General features: G+C 42.4%; 1 protein-coding gene across 1 annotated transcript in view; it reads right to left on the bottom strand.

Moving 5' to 3' along the window:
• Window positions 1–24,329, bottom strand: part of LOC144763327 (uncharacterized) — a 1,153,250-nt gene that overhangs the window by 561,786 nt on the left and 567,135 nt on the right. Inside the window, exons 50-54 of the mRNA XM_078648815.1 lie at window positions 23,944–24,033; window positions 18,698–18,736; window positions 13,658–13,696; window positions 7,738–7,800; window positions 7,582–7,617 (exon numbers count right to left, since the gene is read on the bottom strand). Coding sequence (XP_078504941.1) covers window positions 7,582–7,617; window positions 7,738–7,800; window positions 13,658–13,696; window positions 18,698–18,736; window positions 23,944–24,033 — 267 coding nt within the window. The remainder of the gene's footprint in view (window positions 1–7,581; window positions 7,618–7,737; window positions 7,801–13,657; window positions 13,697–18,697; window positions 18,737–23,943; window positions 24,034–24,329) is intronic.

Here is a 24,329-nt window from a genome sequence, read left to right as displayed (position 1 = left end):
CTCCTGAAGAAACCCACAGCTGACCCCACCGAACTCAAAAACTACCGCCCTATCTCACTCCTTCCATTCCCGGCCAAAGTCATCGAGAAAGCGATCAATAACCAGCTCGCCGCATTCCTCGAAACCAACAAATCCCTCGACTCCTCACAATCCGGCTTCCGAGCCAAGCACAGCACTGAAACCGCCCTCATCGCAGCAACAGACGACATTCGAACTCTTCTGGACAATGGAGACACAGTCGCCCTTATCCTCCTCGACCTCTCCGCAGCCTTCGATACGGTCTGTCATAGCACCCTTTTACAACGCCTCAGAAACATCGGAATCCAAGGAAAAGCACTGGAATGGATCACCTCGTTCCTCACCGGAAGAACCCAGAGAGTCCGCCTTCCACCATTCAAGTCAGAAGCCACTGAAGTCATCTGCGGCGTACCACAAGGATCTTCACTCAGCCCCACCCTCTTCAACGTATACATGAGCCCCCTCGCGGTCATTGCACGTCAACACAACCTCAACATCATCTCCTACGCCGACGACACTCAGCTGATCCTATCACTCACCAGAGACCCTAACACTGCCAAAACCAACCTGCATGAAGGAATGAAAGAAGTAGCCAAATGGATGAAGCACAGCCGTCTGAAACTGAACTCAGACAAAACAGAAGTCCTCATCCTAGGCACCTCCCCCTCCGCCTGGGATGACTCTTGGTGGCCAGAGGCCCTCGGAAAAGCACCCATTCCAACGGAACACGCACGGAACCTGGGCGTCATCCTGGATTCCTCACTCTCGATGAACAGACAAGTCAACGCCGTCTCCTCATCTTGCTTCAACATCCTTCGCATGCTCAGAAAAACATTTCGCTGGATCCCCACCGAAACTAGAAAAACAGTCACCCACGCTTTGGTCACGAGCCGACTGGACTACGGAAACACCCTCTACGCCGGTACCACTGCAAAACTCCAGAATAAACTCCAACGCATCCAGAACGCCTCAGCCAGGCTCATATTAGACATCCCGCGTAAAGAACACATCTCTGGTCACCTGAAAAACCTCCACTGGCTCCCCATCAATAAGAGGATTACTTTCCGGCTCCTAACCCACGCACACAAAGCACTCTACGAAATCAGACCCGAATGCCTCAACACACGACTTTCCTTCTACACCCCCTCCCGCCAGCTACGATCCTCCAACCAAGCCCTTGCCACTGTACCTCGCATCAACAAAACCACCATGGGAGGTAGATCCTTCTCCTACCTGGCAGCTAAAACCTGGAACTCACTTCCCAATCACCTTCGCCTTACTCAGAACCACCTAGCATTCAGAAAGCAACTCAAAACTTGGTTATTTGACAAGTAACTCCCCACCCTTCCTCAAGCGCCTTGAGACCCTATGGGTATGTAGCGCGCTATATAAATCTTCTTGACTTGACTTGACTTGACTAGTGACAGTGCATAAAACATCCTAAAGATCACCTATCACTCAAGGAACACCAAGTCATTGATCAGAAAGTCAAACCTGTGGTTAGGCTGTCGCTGAAATTGGCATTGTATAACACTGAAACTACACAAACATTATTATTACGGGCTATTCACAAAGATAACTTACAATTATGAATAATTTACATATCTAAGTTTACCCTTACAGTTTTGATAACTTACTTTTTTTTACCCTTCATAACTCAGAGTTTAAAATTACTCAAAAGTGTAGACTTCCACGTCTCTCTCCTCTAAAACAGTGAGGAGTGGGGACACATTTATGAATGTAAGTTTCTGCTGCCATAAAAAAACAGTAGGAAGCCCAGGACTCCACATAGCCAACCACCAACACTGCGACACTCTTCTATAGAAAATAATGGAGGTGGGACTTAAAATATAACCTCATAAGAAATAAAGTTACATTTAATTCAATAGTTGAAATATAAATGAATATCAATTAATGTTGAATTTATTTTCTTATTAAACTATTTTAACAACTTTTAAAATTTTAAAAATAAATATAAAATTGTTTATAAAATGTATATACATTCTTTTACATTAGAGCTACACATCACTTTTGATAAATATTAACACATAAAGAAATATTTTTCCCATTAGGTGGGAATTTATTTTTAATTCAAACTTCAGATTTTTTTTATTTCATGTGTTTAAATTAATTAAAGCTTGTATTCAAAATGAAGATAATAGTGTTCCAGCATTGTCTCTTTTGTTTTACATTTAAAAAACACAATGCAATTAATGTACACTAATATTTGAGATAAAACTATTTTTGCTAACTTTTTCCAAGTTTAATGAACTTATTAACTTTTCCCTGTACTTTACCATATGGAGATCCCCACCTCAACTGCAGCCTCCCTATGTTTAAATATAGGGTAAAGTAAAAAAGGATGTAATATCAATGTAAATTCATTTTATATATTTACTTTAAATGTAGAACAAATGTAAAAGAATGGTATGCCACTAATGATGTAAATTCTAATAAAATAAATAAATATGATTTTGCCGAAAGTAAAAATGTGTTTTACTGTGCAGTAATAATGATCAAAAGTGATGTATAGAGTTGATCAAAAGTATTGTAATTATATTTTAAGGTACATCAGTTTTTAACTTAAAGAAATGTAATCAATATATTTTATAATTAATCAATATTTATTATTTGAGATATCTTCTAACATTAAATTATATTTATTTAAATGTTTAACTATTTTAAATAATTTAATTTACAATATTTCATAAAGGGTTTTATTTTAAGTCCCTTCCTCCATTATTTTGTACAGGAGTATGTTGCAGTACCTCTGGTTGGCCATGTGTGGTGCTGTACTTACTTCAGCTCTGAGCTGGAGTAATTTAATACTGTTTTGGGTCCCTCTTTGACTGTAGTAACTTTAGAAGTACAGTCTGTGAATATCGATTTGTTTACTCTTTTTGTGGGTGGGAGCACATCCATCTATAAAAACCCAATTTTTGTCTCCCTAATACCAACCCCATTTTCCACTCACTCCCATCTGTCCCTACAAAAATGTATAATTGCGTGTGTGAAGACCCTGCAGTAGGAGCAGAGATCTCAGCACAGGAAAAGATAGGAGTGTCAGAATCTCTGCACATATGTTTGTGAATAGCATTTTGCTATATGATTAGCAATACTAGTTTGTGAACAGGCCCATTAGTCACCAAATCCTTCACCTTAAAGTATGTCTAGATAACTAAGTCTGAGAAATAAACATATTCATCTTGATTTTAACTATATTTTGTAAACAATGCAAACCTAATTGCTCAACTTCCTGGATATAACACCAGCAAACCCTTGTTAACAACAGCAAGAAAGAGATAATGATCAAGAGATAAACAACTTTACAAGACCTTTGTCTACTAAAATTTTTCATATGGCGACAAGGATGGGATCTGAACTCATGCTTGCACAGTCCCTATTATTGAGAGCAAAAAGGAAAGGGAATGGTTTTAATCGTAGGCATGGTTCAGTCAAAGCCATTTTATAGGCCCCAACTTCAGCTGGCAGGATGAATTTAGATACTTCCTGAGTTTTGCAGATTTTTTTGCAAGGTTTATAGTTTGCTTTGCATGAAAGTCATGAAATTTCTAATGGAGAACACCTGTTTAGAAGGTATGATTCCACAGTATCCATATTAGAATACCATCTGACATAAATACCATATCCTAAAAAATCGCCCTATTGGTGTTACTAATAAAAAATCAACACCCAAGCAGATGCTATTTTTGTAAATGATATTTATAACACAATATTAATGTGACATGATATCCGGACATCCACCCATTTAGAACTGTCCAAGGGTGATAAGGAGAGATCTCATCTTGAAGGGGTTGGATTCATCTTTGATGAACAGATGGAAACATGGGTCTTGGTGACCTGGTGTGAGTGAGCTTGGAGTAGTCCAGCTGGGTTTCCATATTTAGAATTGATGTATGGGCAACATCTTCCATGTCATCAACCCATAGGCTCAATTCATCTGGGATTGAGGAGTATGCTGAATGAGCCTGGTTTTGACACAGCTGTTGTATTAGATTTTGTTTCATTTTTACTAGGTGGTCTACACATTAATAGATGTTTTATGTATTGTGAAAGGGTTAGGTAATTTGTAGGCAAAGAGCATTCACAGCATGTAAACAGGGGTTGAATTTGACACAGTGTTATGGTTCAATGTGCTCCTAATATCAGGGCAACATCTCCTACTCCTCCTGTTTTCTCACAGTACAAAAACATGTAGCCAACTTCAAAATTGATAGGAAAAGGACCACTAGAAGGATGGAAATTATGCTTCACACAAAAAAAGACCTGCCTTATGAACCAGGGGCTTAAAGCAAGTGCTCATGGCATCCTGTAAATAATGGCATCTAACGGTAAAAAAAACCCTTAGTTTATGCTATTTGGCCTATGCTCATTAGTTTGTGGCTCGTACAAAAGGTGCATATAATACATGCTGTGGAGGGTACATGTAAATACACGCTATGTAGGAAGTACAGGATTTGGCAAACAGAAATAGAATCAGCACATCCCTTCATGCACAGCATTGTCAGGGGAAAATAGGATTAGTAGATTAGATAGGCAAACCAAATGAGGTGGGGCTTTTACCACCATTTTCAAACAGTCCTCGTCATGGACCTTCACAGAACTAACTATTGCTGGATGCGAGGCAGCTCTTTTCTCTTTGGCCTGCTTCGGCAATTTCTCTAGCTCTAGGATCATAATCTATCATCCACCGGGCCCAGCCTCTAATTTCATCTCCTTTATTGGCTGATGTTTTGTCCTCTTTGGTTTTGCACTGCTCCAACTTTGCAGTTGTGGGAGATCTCAATCTTCATTTTGAGGACACAGAGTGACCTATGGTAGCTGTGTTAGACATGGACTTTGGAAGACCTTCAGCTACTACAATCAGTTTTCTCTCCCACACACAGGTGTAGTCACACACTCAATCCTATTTGTTCCAACTTAAGTAAGTAAGCTATTGATTCCCCTTTGCCTCTCTTATGGTCTGATCATTCAGCTATTCCTTTTCAGGTTCCTATGTGTAAATCTTCTTCTAACTCTGTCTCTGGACTGAGGGTCAGGTCAATGAAATGACCTAAGGTTACATCCACTAGCTTTACTAAGGCCTTGGCCATGAATTGCCCTAGACTTGACAATTGTGTCACTATAGCTAACATGCAAGTAAAAGACTGGATATCTGAGGCCCTGGACCTAATTGCATCAGTGGTTGATAAGATAATACGTAGAACCAAGCCTAAGGCTGACTGGTTCCACAAAGAACTAGTTGTGCTAAAAAAGAACTGCAAGCGATGTGAGTGCATTTTGGTGCAAAGACTTTGACAATGTCTACTAATCAACCTTAACAACTTATCTCCAACCGAATCAGACACATCCAACGTGAATTTTATGCTAGAAAAATCGAGCTGGCCAAGAACTCATCGTGAGAAATCTTCTCCATTGTTAAATCCTTATCTTCGAAGGGCTGAGTCTCAGCTTGTACTCTGTCTTAAAAGGATAGCTGTAATGTCCTAGCCAAATTGTTTTTGGATAAAGTACATCCATCGACTCCTCTTTCTCAGAGGTTTCTAGAAATGCTCCATGTCTTGAGGTCTGGTTTGAACCTTCAACTGACCATTCTAGGTTGTTTCAGACCGAATCTATTGAACTGGAACAGTTACAGCCTCTTATGTCATCTGTAAAATCTGGATCTCCTCTTGGCCCAGCTTATCCTACCATTTTGGAGTGAGGAGCGGAGGAGATTCTTCAGTAATGGGTGAACTCGATAATTCCTTTGCAGCTGCTCAAGTTCCTGTGCGATGGAAGCATGTCTCAGTAGTTCAGCTCTTAACAAAACCTTCTCTTGACCCCACTAAACCTTAGAACTACAGGCCAAGTTTGTTGCTCCCATTTTCTTTGAAAGTTGCAGAAAAACACGTTAACTAGCAGCTTTTGATGTTAATTGAAGCTAAGAACTTACTGTATAGAACATAGTTGGGCTTTTGCCCCCAGTAAAACACAGAGTTGGCTCTTTTGCTTGCCTCTGAGTCTATGCGGCAGATTCTGGTTAGGGGTGACACTGCATCAGTGTTGCTGCTGGATTTGAGCACAGCCATTGACACCATATCCCTCAAGCTTTTATTTGAGTGATTGTGGAGTTGCAGTGTCGTCTAGAAGGCTCTGCAATGGTTTGCATCTTTTCTTCAGGGCCACAATTTTCAGGTCCCGCAGAAACCTTTTCCATCTCAGGTCTTCCCATTGCAGCAGGGGTACCACAGGGCTCATCTCTGAGCCCTACTTTATTCAATCTCTATATGTGCCCTCTGGCGGATATCATCGAGCGTCATGGTTTTGACATTTTATCGTACATCAATGATACTCAGTTGACTGTCACCCTATCGCAGAACTCTGCTAGTGTGGCTGTCTCTCTTAGGACCTACTTGTAGGAGGGGGCCCATGGATGGACCTCAATTGCCTGACATTAAATGCAGGTAAGCTGAGGTACTTATCCTGGGCAAGCAGCCTTCTGGTCGCCCGATTGGAGGCCAGCGTAACTTGGTCCACTTCATTCGCCAAAGTCTAGGGTCAAAAACCTAAGCATTTGGTTTGATGATAATCTTATGTTTCACAGCCAAACCAATGCCTTGGCAGAAAAATGCCTTTAGAATTTAAAATCTCTTCATAATATTATCGGCTTTCTGCCTGAATCTGCCAGGAAAACAGTGATCCAGGCATTAGTTATCTACCGGCTGGATTACTGTAACATTTTATATCTGGGAGTGCCTCAGTCTTGGCTGTTGAGATTTCAATGTGTCCAGAATTCTGCTGCTTGGCTATTGGTGAGTCTTCCAAAGTGGGTCTCTATGGGATCTGCGCTGTACAAACGGCACTGGCTCCCACTGACGAAATGTCTCTCTTTTAAAGCCTTCTGCTACTGCCACAGGGCTTATAGGAAGACAGGTGCTTGCTATCTGCACCCTGTCATTAAGTCCTACCGACCCTCAAGGTGCCTTAAGTGTTCATGGGCCTTGTCAGCCCAAGTACCCACAGCAAAGAAAGCTTGGATAGGGGGCAGTTCCTCTTGCTTTATAGTACCCAAGCTAAGATACTTTCTTACGCTTCATCTGAGGAAGTCAAAGACAGAACTACTGTTACCCAAAAATGTTTGAAAACCTGGCTATTTAGATCGGTTGTTTTCTCTTCCCTATCGGCTTTCTGTGACTCCTCCTTCAGGAGCTATACTTATCAAGACTAAGACACTTCGGTCGAAGTAGCCATGCGCTATATAGGCTTTATTATTATTAGTAGTAGGTCCCCATTATGTGTTTTTCAGGAGAGAAGAGATGGGGGACCACCTGCTGCTCCCCTATCTTTGAAAAAAAGGAAGATGGGATGATGTTACCTCGGTTCATCTTGTACACTTGTGTTGTTTAACTCACTGTACAGGAACAAAGATGAACAAGAGTAGAATTTGGGCAATAATAGAACAATCACCCCCTGAGGATTAAATGACTATTTTCAGTCTATCCTATGACTTCAGATTTCTTCTTGGTGTTCCCGTGGATAATATGTGAGGCAACTACTTACACTTTCATTTGGTTCACCCTTCTGTCCTGGCTCACCCTAAACAAGACAAAAGAGAAAAACTGTGGTTTTAGTCATGGATGTGGTATGATATGTTGCATCCATCAAATAAGGGTTTTAATTATGTAATGACTCAGGCACACATTCTGCATGTCTAACCTTTGGTCCAACAGGTCCAGGTTTGCCATCCTTCCCATCCAACCCATTCTTGCCGGGGGGACCCTGCAAAAGAAGAAAAGCAGAAAAATATCCACTGTACAAACTGCTTCAGGGTACATAATGTTTTGTAAGTGGCTTTCCATGGTCAGTGAGCAGGTCTAATGGCACGATCACAACCCCACCCTCAATCCCTACTCAAAAGGGCATGAAAACAACTAACCATTACACAGACAGTTTTAAATGCAGTGTGATAATGTCAGGCAGAAATGGCCTTGACAGATTCTACAGTTTTCAATAAATGGCACTAACGTGCAGACTTTGTGCACATCCAGTCAAGTTTTGCACGGGGGAGGTTAAGCATTTCATCTGATCATGTAAACCGTAAGGAAGATGGACTTTAAAGACCTTAATGGTCCCATTATTCTGAAACAAGGGGTCCAGGTGTAATTTTACATTTGTTCTGGAGCAACAAATACATTTACACAGTAACGAATACATAGCAATACAATATAACTCTGTGGTAGGCAAAGGAGGCTGTTTTGAGTATCCCAATCACAAAAGGACTGACTTTGATCAAAGGAACAATATGAATTATTTCACCATCAAGGGGCTTTATGCATATGAGCTTAACCTTAAATGTACCTTCGTTGAGAAATGATCACAAGAATTATTTGAGAATTAGGAAATAAGATGCAAGGCCCTTAGATAATTAGGTGAATGTCTTTAAGAAACAAATGCTAACTATTCATTGCAGATGAGAAGGACTTAAAGAGCCTGGTGGGGTTGGAATGGAATTGAGCTTTCATGGTGGGCCTGTACAGTGGTGTTGGTAGAAGCCTTTTCTGTGAGTCATTAGGGTTGCCTGGGTTCCCGTGGAATGGGAGGCGACGTTCTGCCAGGGCATATGATGACATTGTGTCCCCTGTGCCATTGTGTTATTGAGAAGCCATGTGATGACCTGATCCTTCCTGACAACAACATCTGGACTGCCAACCCACTGCAACCATTTCCAGGTAATCCTGTACTTGGAGGACATGTCGGAAGCAATAATGGTTGCCCACTTTTCATGCTTTGTCTTTAACTGTTATTTTGTCAACTCTTTTCTACATGATAAAGATTATAATGTTCTAGTATATGTTCTTGTGCAAGACATTGTTTTTTCTAATCTTACTGTGAGATGTATTTTTTGTGACATAAGCTTTATAACGGTTCTCTTGCAAACTGCAATAAGTTATAGTTTCCTTAGCAGAAATAATATGTTAGAGATTTGCGTTTTCCAGAAGGAAAATGAACTCTTTCATCAAGAAGATGGCCTTGAAGCTTAGGCAGTTGTTTATGCATTCATTGAAGGCAAGAGTAGTAAGTGGAAGTAGGCAGAGAGTTGAAAATTTACTTCTTAGATGAATTCCACTGCATTCACGTAAAGACCCATTGAATAATTTTTAGACATTCCACTAACAACAATGGCTAATCCATGAAGCTATCAGTCTGTTTGCAAAGGCAAAATGCCCGTGGCTACTGGGCAACTGTTTTGTCACTCTTACATATGTTGATGGTTCTATTGATGTAATATCATAAGGCTCTTGTGGTATCTAAGCAGAGATGTTTTATCGGGTGACGGTAAGGAAAGAAGACCAGTAATATAATCATCTAAGTCACATGAAAAGCTGGAATCTCCTTTGGTAAAAACCTTACGTGATTCTCTACCAATGTACTGCTAGAGCTTGCAATCAACAGCTTATCCAATCCAATCTTCCAGTCCACTCATCCCTCTTGCTGGTGCACCAGCAACCAGGAATGTGACTTTTATAACAATAACAGATGGCTCATTCGTATATGGTTGGATGTGGAGGTATCAATGGTTGTGTCAATATAGCATTTAGATCTATATTGGTGTTGCTACACTTTGTCAATCCTTGTAAGAAACAATACACCTGTCAAATCCAAAACATGGATGTCTTTCCTTTTTAAATTACGTATGCTGGGAGGGCTGCAATATGCAACTAATCAGATTATTTGTTAAAACCTGCAAGATGAAGGGCCTTCTGGTGACTCGACGACACTGTAAAAACATGGATTCCTTTTTATGTACTAGCACCATTTTTAAGATGCTGATAATGATGTCCATTTGTGTTTATTGATCAATCCTAGCAATAACTGCAAGCTATTGCTGAACTACTATTTTGGAAATGCAGAAATAGCACATGAGAAACCGGTGCAAATATTCCCCATTACAATTCGGTGCAATAACAGAAAAGACAAGTAGTGCACATAATGTTGTAATTGTGTTTGCCTCCGATATTTTGAAAAGGTGTGAATATTCCCCTGAGTTTGACGAATACTTTATTGGGGAATATAGGGGCAGATGTATCATCCGTTTTTTTTCTCGCAAACGCTGCGATTCCTAAAAAAGCAGCGTTTGCGACAAAAAAATCGGCAAATACGATATATGAAGAAAATCGCATCGCAAAATTAAGGAATCGCAAAATTTGCGGTTCCTTAATTTTGCGCTAACATTTAAGGAATCGTAAAAAGCGATTCCTTAAATGCTATGTAAGAAACAATAAAGTTTTGCAATTTCACACTAAGAAATCGCTATTTGAGAATCGCAAATGATGGTGATGATACATCTGCCCCTCATTTCCTCAAATGCATCCTTTATGCCCCGATCAATGTATGCATTTGAAGAAGCATTTTCACTTCCTGGCATAAAACCTTTTGATCACAGGTCTTCTTAGCTCATGGAGTCTATTATTATTGTCAAGGTACATTTTTAAAAGTCAATGATGTCAGGAGCCGTGTGGCTAAAGTTAAACTACTTGGACTGCGGTGCTGCTTCTTACCTCCTCACCAGCAGCTGGCTGAGTGTGCATTCCTGTAGCTCCATGAGATGGAAAACCATTGCTACTACCTCGGGCAAGCTGGCATAATTCAAATCACGAGAGATGTGAGGTTCCTGGTTGTAGTGAATCGTTTGCTGAATGTGAATAGGCAAACACTGCACTGGGTAATGCCCCCAGCCAGCACATCAACAGAGTACTCCCCATCGGTCCCTGTTGCTGATACCTGGGTGTGCACTACCAACATTTTACTTGTTGGCTTAAGGACTAAAGCCCTAGCTCAGGTGTTTCCACCTTTATCGAAACATTTACCGTCATGACGGATGTTCCACGAGTAGACCTTTGCACCAATAGGAACACCATCAAGCCCCTTTTAATACAAATTTTAAGTTTGCTCAGACTTTGGAATGCACGTAGCCCATGAATGGATTCTTATACAATGGCAATGCTTATATACATATTCTGATTTACCACATGGCACGCTTTGGAGCCGAGAGCGACACCTGCAAGGCAAGGGTTAGTGATCCACCTTTGAAGCTCTCCACAGCCATGTAATTTGTATTTTGACCATGACCGATTCTGCTGGTATGAAGGTGGCCAGAATATCATGGAAGAATCATTTCATATTTCCTCTGCCCAGCCAGATGCTCAACCATTTCCCAAAACAGGTTACAACTCTGTTGTGACATCATCACAGGTTCTCCACCCGGCACAGTATACATTGCATAATGTAATAAATATGTTCAGGGCTGTCTTCCAGGTTCATATTTCTCCAGGGAGAAGTTTTAGAAGAATGTTTGAAGCAAACTCCTTGGCCATCTCCGGAATCTTGATTCCTCACAACCCACAAGGCATCTGATGACCAGCGAATGACACGGTTCAACCAAGCATTTGACGTCTGTATCCCACACTAGCCCAAGGATTAAGAATGTCCTCAGCCCACACAGTGGTGTAGTGAGGTGCATTTTTACTATGTCATTTGAGTAAGTGTGCAACTAGCAGCTCTACTCTCTTGTGAAGTCGCAATGTTTGGTGTGTTTAAACCTTTCAATTGGGAAAATGTGTGCTCGAAGCTGTCCATAGTCGCACAAGGCAGGAAAGGTAAAATTTACATATTAACATGCAACTTTCTAACCTTCTAAAACTCTTCAAAGTTCATGATGAGAATCCTACTATCACTTACTGTCTCCCCCCATACTTCCTCCAGGCTCTCTTCTTCTTCTCCCCCCTTCCTCCTTTAGGTCTTCATCTGACTTTAGAGTGGGGCTTCAGGAAACAAGGTAGCGCTTTTTCCAGCTTCCCGTGAAGCGCCAGGTGAAGGCTCGATATTTAGCACCTCTCTGCGAGGTGCACAAGTTGGGAAGATGAGATTACAACTCAGGGTTACTACAGTGGTTCTGTAAGGATACCTGGACCCCAATGTAATCAAGGAACAGGTCAGTGAAAAACAGCTGGGATCAGGGTGCAGTGAAGCCCACGCAAAGCTGGACCTCGTCGCCACTGTACCTGCTGCACTAACCAAACCTGCACCTCTAGTGTTCTAGCTTCACAGAAAACTACCCGTCTTCTTCGTCTCTAGTCTCTCCGGTAGGTGCGTTTGTCTCATCTATGATCTGGTTACCATCTGGGCACACTATACTCTTAATACATGGCATGCAAGAATATTGAATACCATGATTATACTTAAAAGGACTCTGTGGTGCACTCTGTGGTGCAAAACATTTCCACTTTGTCAGTCTCTATTTCAGCTGAAACGTTATTGCGGAATAAACATACTTTTTTACTTTCTGAGGACGTTGATATTTTGAAATGATACTGATCTTAGGCACTCTTGCCGCAACAGGAAAAACATGCTTTTCTCTGTCAAATCCTCTCCGTTCCTCCTTTTCGTATTGAGATATGGCTTGCCTGTCCAAAGGCTTGGGTTCTCCTCCGAATTATTAAAAACTGCTCTTGACTACTTAAAGGATCTCCGGACCTCTCCACCAGTTTTTGCTAAGATTTGCACAGAAGGAAATCCAGAGACGCAAGGAACACATTTATACTGAGAGCTTCATCCATTTGCCCTAGGATTAACGCTGGTGAATTAAATTTCCAGGACAGCAGTGCTGTAATTACCCAGCAGCCCCCCTGGACGCCAGTGCAAGCAAAGCATGGAATCTGAGGACGTGGAAAGAACCCCACATCCACCCAATGCTCACAATAACAGCCTGATATTTACAAGCCTGAATTACAGATTGCTCAGCCTCACTCTTGCAAACTAAGGGCCCTATTATGATGGCGGACCTGAGTAAGAGGGACCGTCCGCATGGGCAGCAGCGGTCCCTCCATGGCAATTGGGATGTGACCGCCACCCTGGCGGTCACATCCTGTATTTTTTACATTGCGGCGAGTGCTGCTTGAAGCAGCACCCGCCGCAATGTAAAAAATGAAAGCAGTGCATTTGCATGCACAAAGCAGCAGGCACCACGCGGTGCCTGATGCTTCGTGCATGCAAAGGCAGGGGGGTACCATAGGTACCCCCCATGTGCACCCCCGACCCCCCCTTCACCCAGGGGGCCTGCAACGGGCCCCCGAAGTGAATGTCCGTATGCTTTTCCACGGCGGAAAAGCCGCCGCGGAAAAGCATGTGATTCCCTCCATCCTAATATGGCTGGCGGTGTCTGATAGACACCGCCAGACACCGCCAGCCATGTTAGTGCTTTTCCGCCGCGGTCGGAAGGCGACCGCGGCGGAAAAGATGCGGACGGAATTCAAGACCCACCAGCCATCCTAATTTGGCGGTGGGTCTTTGGAGGTTCCGCAGCGGTTTTCCCGCATCCTCCGGGCCGGCGGTGGCTTCCGCCGGCCCGGAGGATGCGGGAAAACCGCGATCATAATCGGCCCCTTATTTCGAAGTAAACAAATGCAGCGGACACCTCTTAGTTAATGTAACTTTCCACAGCAGAAAATCACCCTCAAAACCTACTTGTCCCATGAGGTAGCAGGTCCTGTGTGGTGATGCAACATCCCAAGCAAGAAACCGAAAGTTTATTCTCTGGAGCAACCAGACATGACAAACACAGACATTTCTCGGTTACCTTTTCTCCTCTGCTTCCTTTGTCAGCGGTGGCGTCTAACTACAAAGGAACGCAATTGGTTTTTATTAGAATTGACTTAAAAGATGGCCTTTGAGAGCACAGAAATATGTCAGATGATTTATCTTGTGATTTCAACGTTTTTCTTGTTTTTCTTCTACAAACGTTGCTCTCTAACAGCCTGCTTTTTCGCGTGTATTTTGTCAAACGAGAAAATATTTAAGTCTCACATATGTTTATTTTATTTATTTATTGAAGACGTTTTATATAGCACTAGCTCCACCCGGGGGTATCAGAGCGCTTTACATTTGCATTGAAATTATTTAGGGAAGAAACAGAACAATTGATATAAAATGAAGCAATTAAATATGGTGGACTAAAAGAGTCAATTGAGCAATACAGACAATAACAGTATAAAAGTGCATAAGGGTAGGTTCAGTGGACATAATAATGCAGGAGGGATTAAGTGTGTCAGAAGGAGAGGGAGGGGAAAAGTTAGGATGTAGAAGAGGGAGGTAGGGTGGAGGGGGGTCAGGATGGGAAAGTGTGAGGGGTAGAGCAGAAGTGTTTAAGGGAGGAGGGGTGAGTAGAACAAGTATGGTAGGAGAGGGATTAAGTACCCCAATATTTATTGAGCAGGTGTATTTTAAGGCCTTTTTTTAAACTGATATAGGAAGGGGTACATCGTAGATCTTTGGGGAGGGCATTCCAAATGCTGGGGGCCTTTCCAGAGAAGGAGCGTGACTGAGATTCTTTTTTTTTTTAACAGCGGGGGGACGAGAAGGAGATTGCTTATGCTTCTCAATGTCCCAGCGCAGCCTGCTTTAGTGAGTTTGTTGGAGAGGCAAATGGTGAACAACCTTTACAACGAAACTTTTACAACGCACTACCATTACAACGCAGTCATTACAACGCAAACCATTACAACGCATTGCGCTGGGGGGGCGCTATAGGATAGGGAATAAGTTTAATTTACTATCCAACACCTTCCCTAGTGTCCACAGGGACTGGTGTTGGAATAGTAAATTAAACTTTTCACTATCCAGCACCCCAAAGCGCTATGCGTTGTAATGGATTGCGATGTAAAAACTGCGTTGTAAAGGCAGGCGTTGTAATAGCCTGCGTTGTAACGTCATACATCCAGGCAAATTGGTGTCTTTTGATAAAGGGGTTTGTGAGTAATGCAGGCAATTTTATAGGAGGATCTGCCATCAATGGGAAGCCTTTTCAGGTCCTTGAGGACAGGTGAGATGTGTTCAGAACACTTACAGTCAGTTATTAGTCTGGCTGCTAAGTAGAGGACAGATTTGAGGGGAGGTAGGTGAACTTTGGGTGTTCCGGAGAGTAAAGCGTTTCCGTAGTCAATCTTTGAAAGGACTAGAGATTGGATAACCAATTTGAAATCTTCGCCTGGAATGAATGGTTTGATTTTTTTGAGATGTCGGAGTGTGAAGAGTGCTCCTTATGCTGAGTTTTTTATATGGGTAGTGAGCGCAAGCTTACTGTTGATGGTGATGCCAAGAGATTTAACTGATTTGGTGAGGGAGAGAGAGCTGTTAAGGGCATTAAGATCAGCGATCCATACTTGAATGGGGAGACGGTTGTTTTTAGGAGAGAAGAGAATGATTTCAGTTTTATTTGGATTAAGTTTGAGATGGTTGGAGAAGAACCAGGATTGAATTTTGGATAGGGCAGTGTTGAGGTGTACGATATCAGAGTGGGATTTGATTTTATAGTATAGTTGGGTGTCGTCAGCATACAGGTGGTATTTAATTTTGGCTTGTTTAAGTATGAGGGTGAGGGGTTCCATAAAGAAGTTGAAGAGGGCAGGAGAGAGGATAGATCCTTGGGGTACACCGAGGGGGGCAGATGTGGGGCTGGAGAGGCAGTTTAGAATTTTGATTTGTTGGGTTTTATGTTGGAAGTAGGAGGTGAACCAGTTTAGTACAGTGCCATTGAGGCCGAAACAATCTTTGAGTGCATTGAGTAAGGTAGAATGGTTAACTGTTTCAAATGCAGCAGTGAGGTCGAGAAGGATGAGTATGCAAGTCTCACCCTTATCCAGGGCGAGTTGGATGTCATTGACAATGTTAAGCAGTACAGTTTCAGTGCTGCAACTTTTGCGGAAGCCGGATTGTAGGGGGCCAAGCAGGTTGTACGTGTCAATGTGCTTATCCAATTAAAGTAGGGCACATTTTTCAAGGGCTTTGGAGAGTAGGGGGAGGTTGGAGCTAGGGGGGAGGTTGTTAGGGTCATTTGGATCGGCTTTGGGGTTTTTAGGGATGGGCGTGATTTGTCAGAGTTGGAGGGAGATAGGTACACATCCCGTAGAAAGGGAGGCGTTAATGATATTGGCCCAATAAGGGACAATGACGTGCTTTAGATCTTGGGTGGGAGCGGATGGGAGTGGGTCTTTTATGTGAGAGGACGGTTTTAGTTTGACTAGGATGTTAAAGACTTCTAGTTCAGAAAAAGGGTGAAAATTCTACCAGGAGACATTATTTTGAAGCAGTGGGTTGGTGTGGAATGGTTCAGGAGGGGTATGTGAGGGACGGTGTATGGAAGGGATAGGGGGTGGAATCAGGGGGACGTGTGGTGTTAAGATAGTTTTCAGAGGACATTGGGGAGAGGGAGCGACCTGGGTTACAAGGAAGGGTTGATCATTCTTGGCAATTTTTTCAGAGAAAAAGTTAGCAATTTCTTCACATTTGCTTTGCTTGAGGAGGCCATCAGGTTGGGGGGTGCAGGGGAGGTTTGGTTTCTCACGATATTGAACAGTTCTCTGGGTCTGTTCTTGGCACGGGAGAGTTGCAAGCGAGAGAAAGATGCCTTTTCGGAGAAAATGTGTTTTTTGTAGGCCGATCTAGCGGTTCTAAGGAGGGCAAGGTGGGAGGGGAGAGTTGTCTCCATGTTCTTTCAGCTAGTCTAAGTCAGCGTCTTTCCTTGTTGAGGTCAGAGGTAAACCATGATTTGGAGGGAATTTTTTTTGCGTTTTAAGTTTGAGCGGGCCAGTTGATCTAAGACCTCGACGACAGTTTTGTTAAAGTGCTCAGTAAGTTTGTTTGCATTGAGGGAGGGCGGGATGAGACGAAGTTGGGTTTGAGGTTTGGACTCCAGTGTGCAAGGAGGGATTTGCTTAAGATTTATGGTCACAGTCGTGGTTTTATTGTTTTTAGCTGGGGCGGGCGGGGTTGGGGGGGAGATCGTGAACAATATGAGGTGATGGTCAGACCAGTCGATAGGTATGATGTTGGATAGGGACGTCAAATAAGCGTTAGATATGATGGCGTCAAGGATGGCTCCTTTGGAGTGGGTAGGGGAGTGGCAAAGTTGTTTGAGGTCGATAGTCTCAAGAAGATTAGTGAGAAGGCTAATTGTGGGGTCCTCAGGTTCATTCCAGTGAAGGTTGAGATGTCCTAGGAAGAGATTTTTGGAATTAGAGAGTGACAATTGTGTGAGAAGGTCCGATAGTTCCTCGGCAAAGGGAAGAGGCTCACAGGGTGGGTGGTAAATATTATGTAGTCATATCGGGAGGGAGCTTTTCATCTTAAGTTTGGCTCCAAGGTATTCAAAGGTAGTAAAGCCTGTGTTCTTTACTAGGGAGAGTTATAGTTTGCTTTTAAAGATAATTTCTAGACCAACCCCTATTCTTTCAGGTCTGTCTTTTCTGAGAATGAAGTAACCAGGGGGGTGAGTAGGTCAAGGATGGGTATTGAGTGATCTTTGAGCCAGGTTTCTGTGAGAAAGGCGATGTCAACATCATCATTAAGGATGGTTTCTGATATTTCAGTTGCATGTCGAACAGCCGAGCGGCAGTTCACGAGCATGCAGGACAGGGGTTTGGGATGGTAATGGGGGGGAGGGGATAAGTGAATGGCGGTAAGTTGAGCGGGTAGTCTGGGGGAGCTGGGAGAAGAGTGAATTCTGCAGGATTCTATATGTGTGACCTTATGCATCAGAAAGCATCCACCCATAGAGGTGGGCTGCCTACAGTAGGACACATTCATAGTTCCCAAGTTTCCCATGTCCATGGCTCCAGATCAGGAGTTTCCTTTCAATTTTGGGACTTGCAGTCCTGGTTTTATAATGGAAACAACAAGAAGACTACAAGTAAGTCCTAGAATTCAAAGGAAAAAACTAGACTGGATCGGCTAGTCACGCATTGACCTGGGAAATGTGGCAGGCTGCAAGTTTTGCCCGAGGTGCTGAAAGCAGATAACGCTGTGGCAGAGTCCATCACATGTCAGGCTGTCATCTGCCTATTTTAAATGCTTAAATATTGACTTTGCAAGTGTAGTAGAATGGAATTTCCTCAGAGCTTTTGTAAGTCAAATTCACTATTCAACTATTTTCTGAGAATGTTTGAATAATTCAGTTGGGATGAGTGGCCTCATTTAAAGGCGTCCGCATGATGATTTTATTTGTATTCCTACGCCTGCTGCCCAATGTTGTCTGTCAGAAATTTTGGATCACCTCACCGTAGTGTCTTATTTTGCACTGCTGTTACATCTAAACACTACTCCTGTTGATCCATGTACCAGGAACTATTAGGTGTCTCTTAGTCTTACCAGAACTCACACACCTCACTCACAGTTGAAGAAGATTATCGAAACGTGTCAGTGGGTTAATGGTGTAAATAACCAAAGCAGGAGATTATAGGGTGAGGTCAGTCAGAAGTTGTAAGGGCTATCAGGATTATTCGGCACAGCACAACTAGAAGTCCAGCTTGGACTAAGAACAACTCTACTCTTCAACTCAAGAAATATAAAGTGATAATTTTGATAGTCTTCAGCATATACTGCAGAAACAAAAGCAAAAGAAACAAGGGGCATAGTGGAGGAGTAAAAATGGGAAGAGCTGTAGAGTAATAAAAAGCAAACTGTTTAGAGAAAATAGGTCAGAAATGAGGCAGCACTGGAAACACAAAGGGTGGTATTTGCAGATTAGTTCACTGCAGAGAGCAACCATCTGCTTACTAACCGCAAACTGCACAATGTTAGCAGATGGCACATGCACATAAACACAGTCATTAAGTCAACTTACCAGAGCTGCACCAGGAGGTCCGGGGAGGCCTTCTGGACCCTTTGAAAAAGAATCCAAAATTAATATATTGATTTATTTAACTCTTCTTTACATAATTATGTACCCTATCCATCCACTACCCCATCGCAATATCGCCCATACTGTGATGATTCTGTGATGGTGGAAACTGATTTCTCTCGGAAGAGCAGGGAACAACAACATGGGTACTAAAGGGCTTGTAAGAAATCCTATAAATACCAAGCTGAAGAACCTATACTCTATTTGCTTTAATGTTACTGACAAGCTAGCTAATATTACTAGCTACTGTGTATTGTTGGCACTACCTTGTATTTTTGCACAGTCATTAAGCCTTTCATTTTACATTCAACTTTGTATGTTGACATGTCCTCATTTTTCGGTCCTTCTATTCAGCTCCTTCTCATAGGTGTTGGAAGTAGCCGTGCTGGTAGTTAGCTGCTGCAGCACCCCAAAATAGCCATGCTGTAGTTCAGAAGGTGAATGAGCAATAAAGATGCCTTCAATTTTGTTTTTTTCTTGTCACATTTTCTGTGGGTTCAAAGACGGAGGTCAAATAAAAGCCTATTCTTTTAACATTGAGATCGGAACTTACTTTGATTGCAAAGTTAGCAGATTTTGTAAAGTGAACTGTCTGACAATGTTGCTTGGGTATAGGGAGTGTGAAAGGAATAGGATGTTACTTTTTTCGAACACACAACATTTAAAATACTTATAAAGGAAATGTACAAATATTTTAAAATGTATCAGCAGGCAGGAATGCACAATGAAGCTTTTTTGTTTGTAATTCTGAAGTGTGATGGAAGCAAAGATTTTAATATGATTAAATCAAATCAAGAAAATTTACTTGGTGATGAGCAAATGATAAATACTTGCTGAAATCTAATTTCCACAAATGATTTGTGCCCTATATAGTTTAAAAGTAAAACTGCATACAAGTACGCATTTTGTGGCCATTTCAATGTAAAATGTGTTGTCTGTAAATGATTGTGCACAACCACACCATGCTTTAGTAATGCATTTGTGACGTGTCCTCCAAAATTCTCCACTCAGTCATTTGCTACATGTGTTCTTTGTTACACGTTTGGATTTTTCACAATCCCTAGGACTTAAGTGAAGTAACATTGATGGCAGCATACCCACTGTGAAATTTGTTCCAGCACCACTGCTCCTTCACCCATGTAAATGAGATGGAGCGCGCTGTCAGTCAATGCACATTGTGCATGATAACTTACCCTACTAGTAGTTGTGGAGATGAGAGAACTATGGGGCAGATTTATGTTAACTGGCGCATCCCCAGGGATGCGCCAGTTAATGTGCGCCACAGTGCGCCACAGCTCCGCCACCCATGGTGCACCGCATTTACAATGCGGCGCACCATGGTGCAAGGCAGGGAAGATGCGTGACGCATCTTCCGGCGTACGGGCGGCGCATTGCTGGAGTCATGTCGCAAGTGCGACATGACTCCTGCAATGCACAGGGGCCACCCCTACAATGCATGGTGCGTCACCCTTTCGCCTGCTTCAAGCAGGCGTAAGGAATTGACGTAGAAAGTGACTGAGTGAAATCTCATAGATTTCCCTCAGCCACTTTTAGGAGGCGTTCCTGCGCAGGAACGCCCCCCCTGCGCAGGAACGCCTGCTTATGGCGCAGGGCTTTCCAACGTGACGCATCTCCTAGATGCGTCACGTTGTAAATAGGGCGCATTGTTTGCGCCACCGTTGCATCAAATTAAGTGACGCAATTGCGGCGCAAAGGGGCGCAAGGGCCTCATAAATCTGCCCCCTAGTGTCTGACTATGCAGAAAGGCATGGTACTCCATCCTAATTAGCCTCATGGAAATGTGTGCTTCTGGAGATGGAAGAGTTGGCTACTACTTTACTGTCCTCAACAGTTGCTATGTTGTGGAAGGAGGACTTAGAGGGGGACCTTATGTGAGAGACAGAGGTTGGTGAACACTAACTGCAGTTCATCTAACATGAAGTGAGTTTGAGGCCTCTGGTTCATACTCACAGGATTGCCTCCAGACTGCGTGTAAAGTAAACTGAATTAAGTGAGTACATTGAGGAACCTGCTAGAACCTATGGAAACTGGTTCTTTGAGGCAATTCCTGCATTAGATGTTTGCTGGCCAGTGCTGATCGTTTGCATTGACATCTATTGGACATTTTCTCAACACTGCTCAAAGTTCTAGTGAGAGCCGTCTGTGCAACTTTGTAACCAAGGAAAATAAGGGTACGCACAGCACAAGCACTGGCCAAGCCAGTAAATCTGGCTGGCATTCTGTTGGCTTTTCTAATGCTTTAAAAAAATTGTTTTGGGAAATATGTATATAAAAAATAAATGTAAGGTTTTAAAGAAGCATTCACAGACAGCTACCTGTTTATCCGCTTACGCACATGTGGCCTACCTCTGAATGAGATGAAAGCCCTTTTAAAGATGACTATATGTTCGTGCTCAGGCACACACATATGTGGCCACAAGCAGCTGTCTTTGAGGAGGATGGAAACCCCATTTAAAACAAGTGCGCAACCCTTGAAATGCTTAATGTGAGCCAGTAGCGGCCAGTGGGGCACTTCAACACTCCTTTTTGGGGACTGGCACTTATTTCTCCTCAACAGACTTTGACCCAGAGCAAAAGAGCAAACATCGCCAAAAAGAAGGAAAGAAGAAAAGAAGGAGAAAGAGAAAGCCAGAAAACTGTGCCAAAGGGAGAAAGGAAGGATGAAAAAGAACCTGTATGAGTGACATAAAGGGGCAGAGAGTTTCTGAGATGGATGAAAGAGGCTTGAGGTGGAATCAAGGTTACGCAGCCTTGGTATTCTGCTCCCTGACATGTGGTTGCAAAGACCACAACAAAAATTGGGCACCAGCCCTTGGTCTTCTACAAATTTCACACTACCTGTTTTAGAGTCTCAAACACTGTTTAAACAATGCCAAAGACAAGATTATCAGTTACTGAGTCATGAGGGTAATCAGAACCAGAGGACTAGTTCTAAAGAACGAATCAATGCGCATGTTGGCCTTTTGAATGACTGTGCGGCACCTGGAAGGCTATAGGAGTGGAAATGGAGTGGGGTCCTTTATAAGACTCTTAGATTGCAAAATAATGTTTTAGGCTCTGGTTTAAGACCACAGCTGTCAGAAACCCTATTGTTACCAATTTGTTAAAATATACACAGTGTGGGCTTCGGGTACGCCCAAAGGAAGATATTTCTCACCTTTCCTTTGCTTGTTAGGCATACCACTACACCTCCTACAGATTGCCTTCATTGCAGTGCATGAGGGAGCACACAGAATCATGACACATTGAATTCATACACACATCTGCGCAGAAATTGTCAAAAACAATTTTTCATTACAGCTGACTTTTTTAATGATTTAGTGGAGGAAACAAATTTTGTCTATTGAAGCATTTTGAAGACATTGATAAACAAGTCCAGGCAAAAACAGTAGCTGTGGCAACATACAGGCATGCACAAAGGCTGTTTTTATACATTCTCTCATTAAAGCCAGACCTTTTGGCTTTGCCAGTGCTTGTTTTTGAATTTTATTCAGAACACAGTCAAAGAAAAGTGACTGAAAGTAATCAACACACTCGTGGCCTTTAGTATTGATTATGTTTCTAATTGAGCATATTGTCCAACTGAGTAATCACGGGCTGCCATAGCAACAAGGCAAAGAAATCTGAAAATCAGGAACCCACTACTGTCTTTGGAGTTTGGAAATTAGGTCTATGCTTCAAGGGCAGGGCTTTGTTTTCAAAAAGGTATTGCAGCACACAGTAAATCTTATGATTTCAATGGCACTTCCTAAGACCCCTTCGACAATATTATGAACCAATATACTTTTTTTTTTTTATAAAAAGATTTTCCACAATGTTTATTGTGTTTGTTGGTGTTCATGAGGAGGCATGTTCATGGGATATGTGCTCATCTATGAACAGATAGAAAGGTGGCATACTGACCAACAGCACCCTCAATAGAAGATCAGAATACTCAGGCTGTCCGGAGGAAATCCCATCAACGAGTCCAAAGTGGAGACAGTGGGTTCAGGTAGTCTAGCATGTCTTTGTTCCTCCCGTGGAGCATAGCCTGTTTACCACCTCTCTGACTGGCTCCTTATATTCTTTGACGAGTGCTCGCTTTCTGATGTCAACATTGGGGAATGTCATAACCCCCCCAGGATATGGATGGCTGTCTTATCATGTCTTGTAGATCATGATGCATGTGGCAATTGAATCATAAGGATTCCGCTACTGTCCGATAAAATTATTATTGCATAATTACGGGTCCTGAGGAAGTTAAATCCTTTTTGAACGAAATGCGTTGGCTGTTTTCAGGCTGTCTTTATGAAACACAACAAAATTCAATACAGGAAATTTCAAGATACGCAGGATTGTGGACTCCTTAATTACTGGGTGCAACATTCCATATTATCGTTTTCTAAATATTTTGTGCTTAGCAGTAGTTTCACACAATGGCTGGCATTGAGGAAAAAGCACACCAAGCTCTGATTCACCGAACTGTGTGAGAGGTGGGGTTACAAGTGTCCATCGTTGTTCTGGTTCTTTAAGCTGTTCATGGTAACCTAATTAGGATAAAGGGGGTGTTTACTAAGAACTGACTGTTTTGAATATACATATCAGTGCCAAGCAGCCACTTAAAAATATTCATAACTTTTTAAAGCTATTTTTTGCAGCATAAGACATATTCTTGATGGAAAGGAGCATTGTGAGTCAAGGACTCCCCAAATAAGAGGGAGAATCCTGTGTCAGGGGCAGACAGCAGAATCTCTGCCTGAATGGACATTTTGGGGTACAGTGAGCATCCTGTGCCAGGAATGGCACAGGATGCGGCCAGTCGGATATTTTGAGGATATTTTGAGGCAGTGTGAACATCCTGTGTTAGGAAGGGCATTCAAGGGCAGAGTCTGTCTGGATAGATATTTTGGGGAAAAGCGGGCATCCTGTGTCAAAAAGTGCATTTAGGGGTGGAAGGTGGAATCTGTGTTAGGTCCTTCTCAGTCTTTTTCTTTGCATGGAGAGTTGCACTCATTACTTGGCATTGAAAGAGATTGACTGTTTAGAAGGAGAGTAAATGGTAAGCATATGTGATAAGGACCCTATCCACTAGAAGGGCCCATGCCACATGTACTTGCCAGGCAGACAAAGGTGATGCAGAGCACAAAACATGATGCACAGACACGAACAAGCATCAATGAAACACTCACCCTTGGACCAGGAGGCCCTTGAATCCCATGTTCTCCTTTCATGCCCATTTCTCCTGGAAGTCCGCTTTCTCCCCTCTGGCCTGGGTCGCCCTAGAATGAAGAAGAGTTATTTCAATGCCTGTGTTGGATTGTGAGTTACCATTGGCTTATGCTGCTAGTCGCAGGTTAATAGTTTAGATGAGGTATGTCCAACGTAGGGCTGTTTGGAGAAAAATATCGAGTTGTACATATTGGGAGACAGAAATATCTGAAATAAAATATCATGGTACATAAATATAATTATGCAAGAATATCGTTGACAAGAAAATCGATTTTTGAGCTAATATAATTTTATATATTATCAATGTTTTTAATATCAGTGGTCAAAAGTATATATTTTTGTATTA

This window comes from Lissotriton helveticus, chromosome 1_1 (genome assembly GCF_964261635.1).
Source record: "Lissotriton helveticus chromosome 1_1, aLisHel1.1, whole genome shotgun sequence".
Classification (NCBI taxonomy): domain Eukaryota; kingdom Metazoa; phylum Chordata; class Amphibia; order Caudata; family Salamandridae; genus Lissotriton; species Lissotriton helveticus.
The sequence above is the reverse complement of the archived record's forward strand: the minus strand, read 5'-3'. Positions and strand labels throughout refer to the sequence as shown.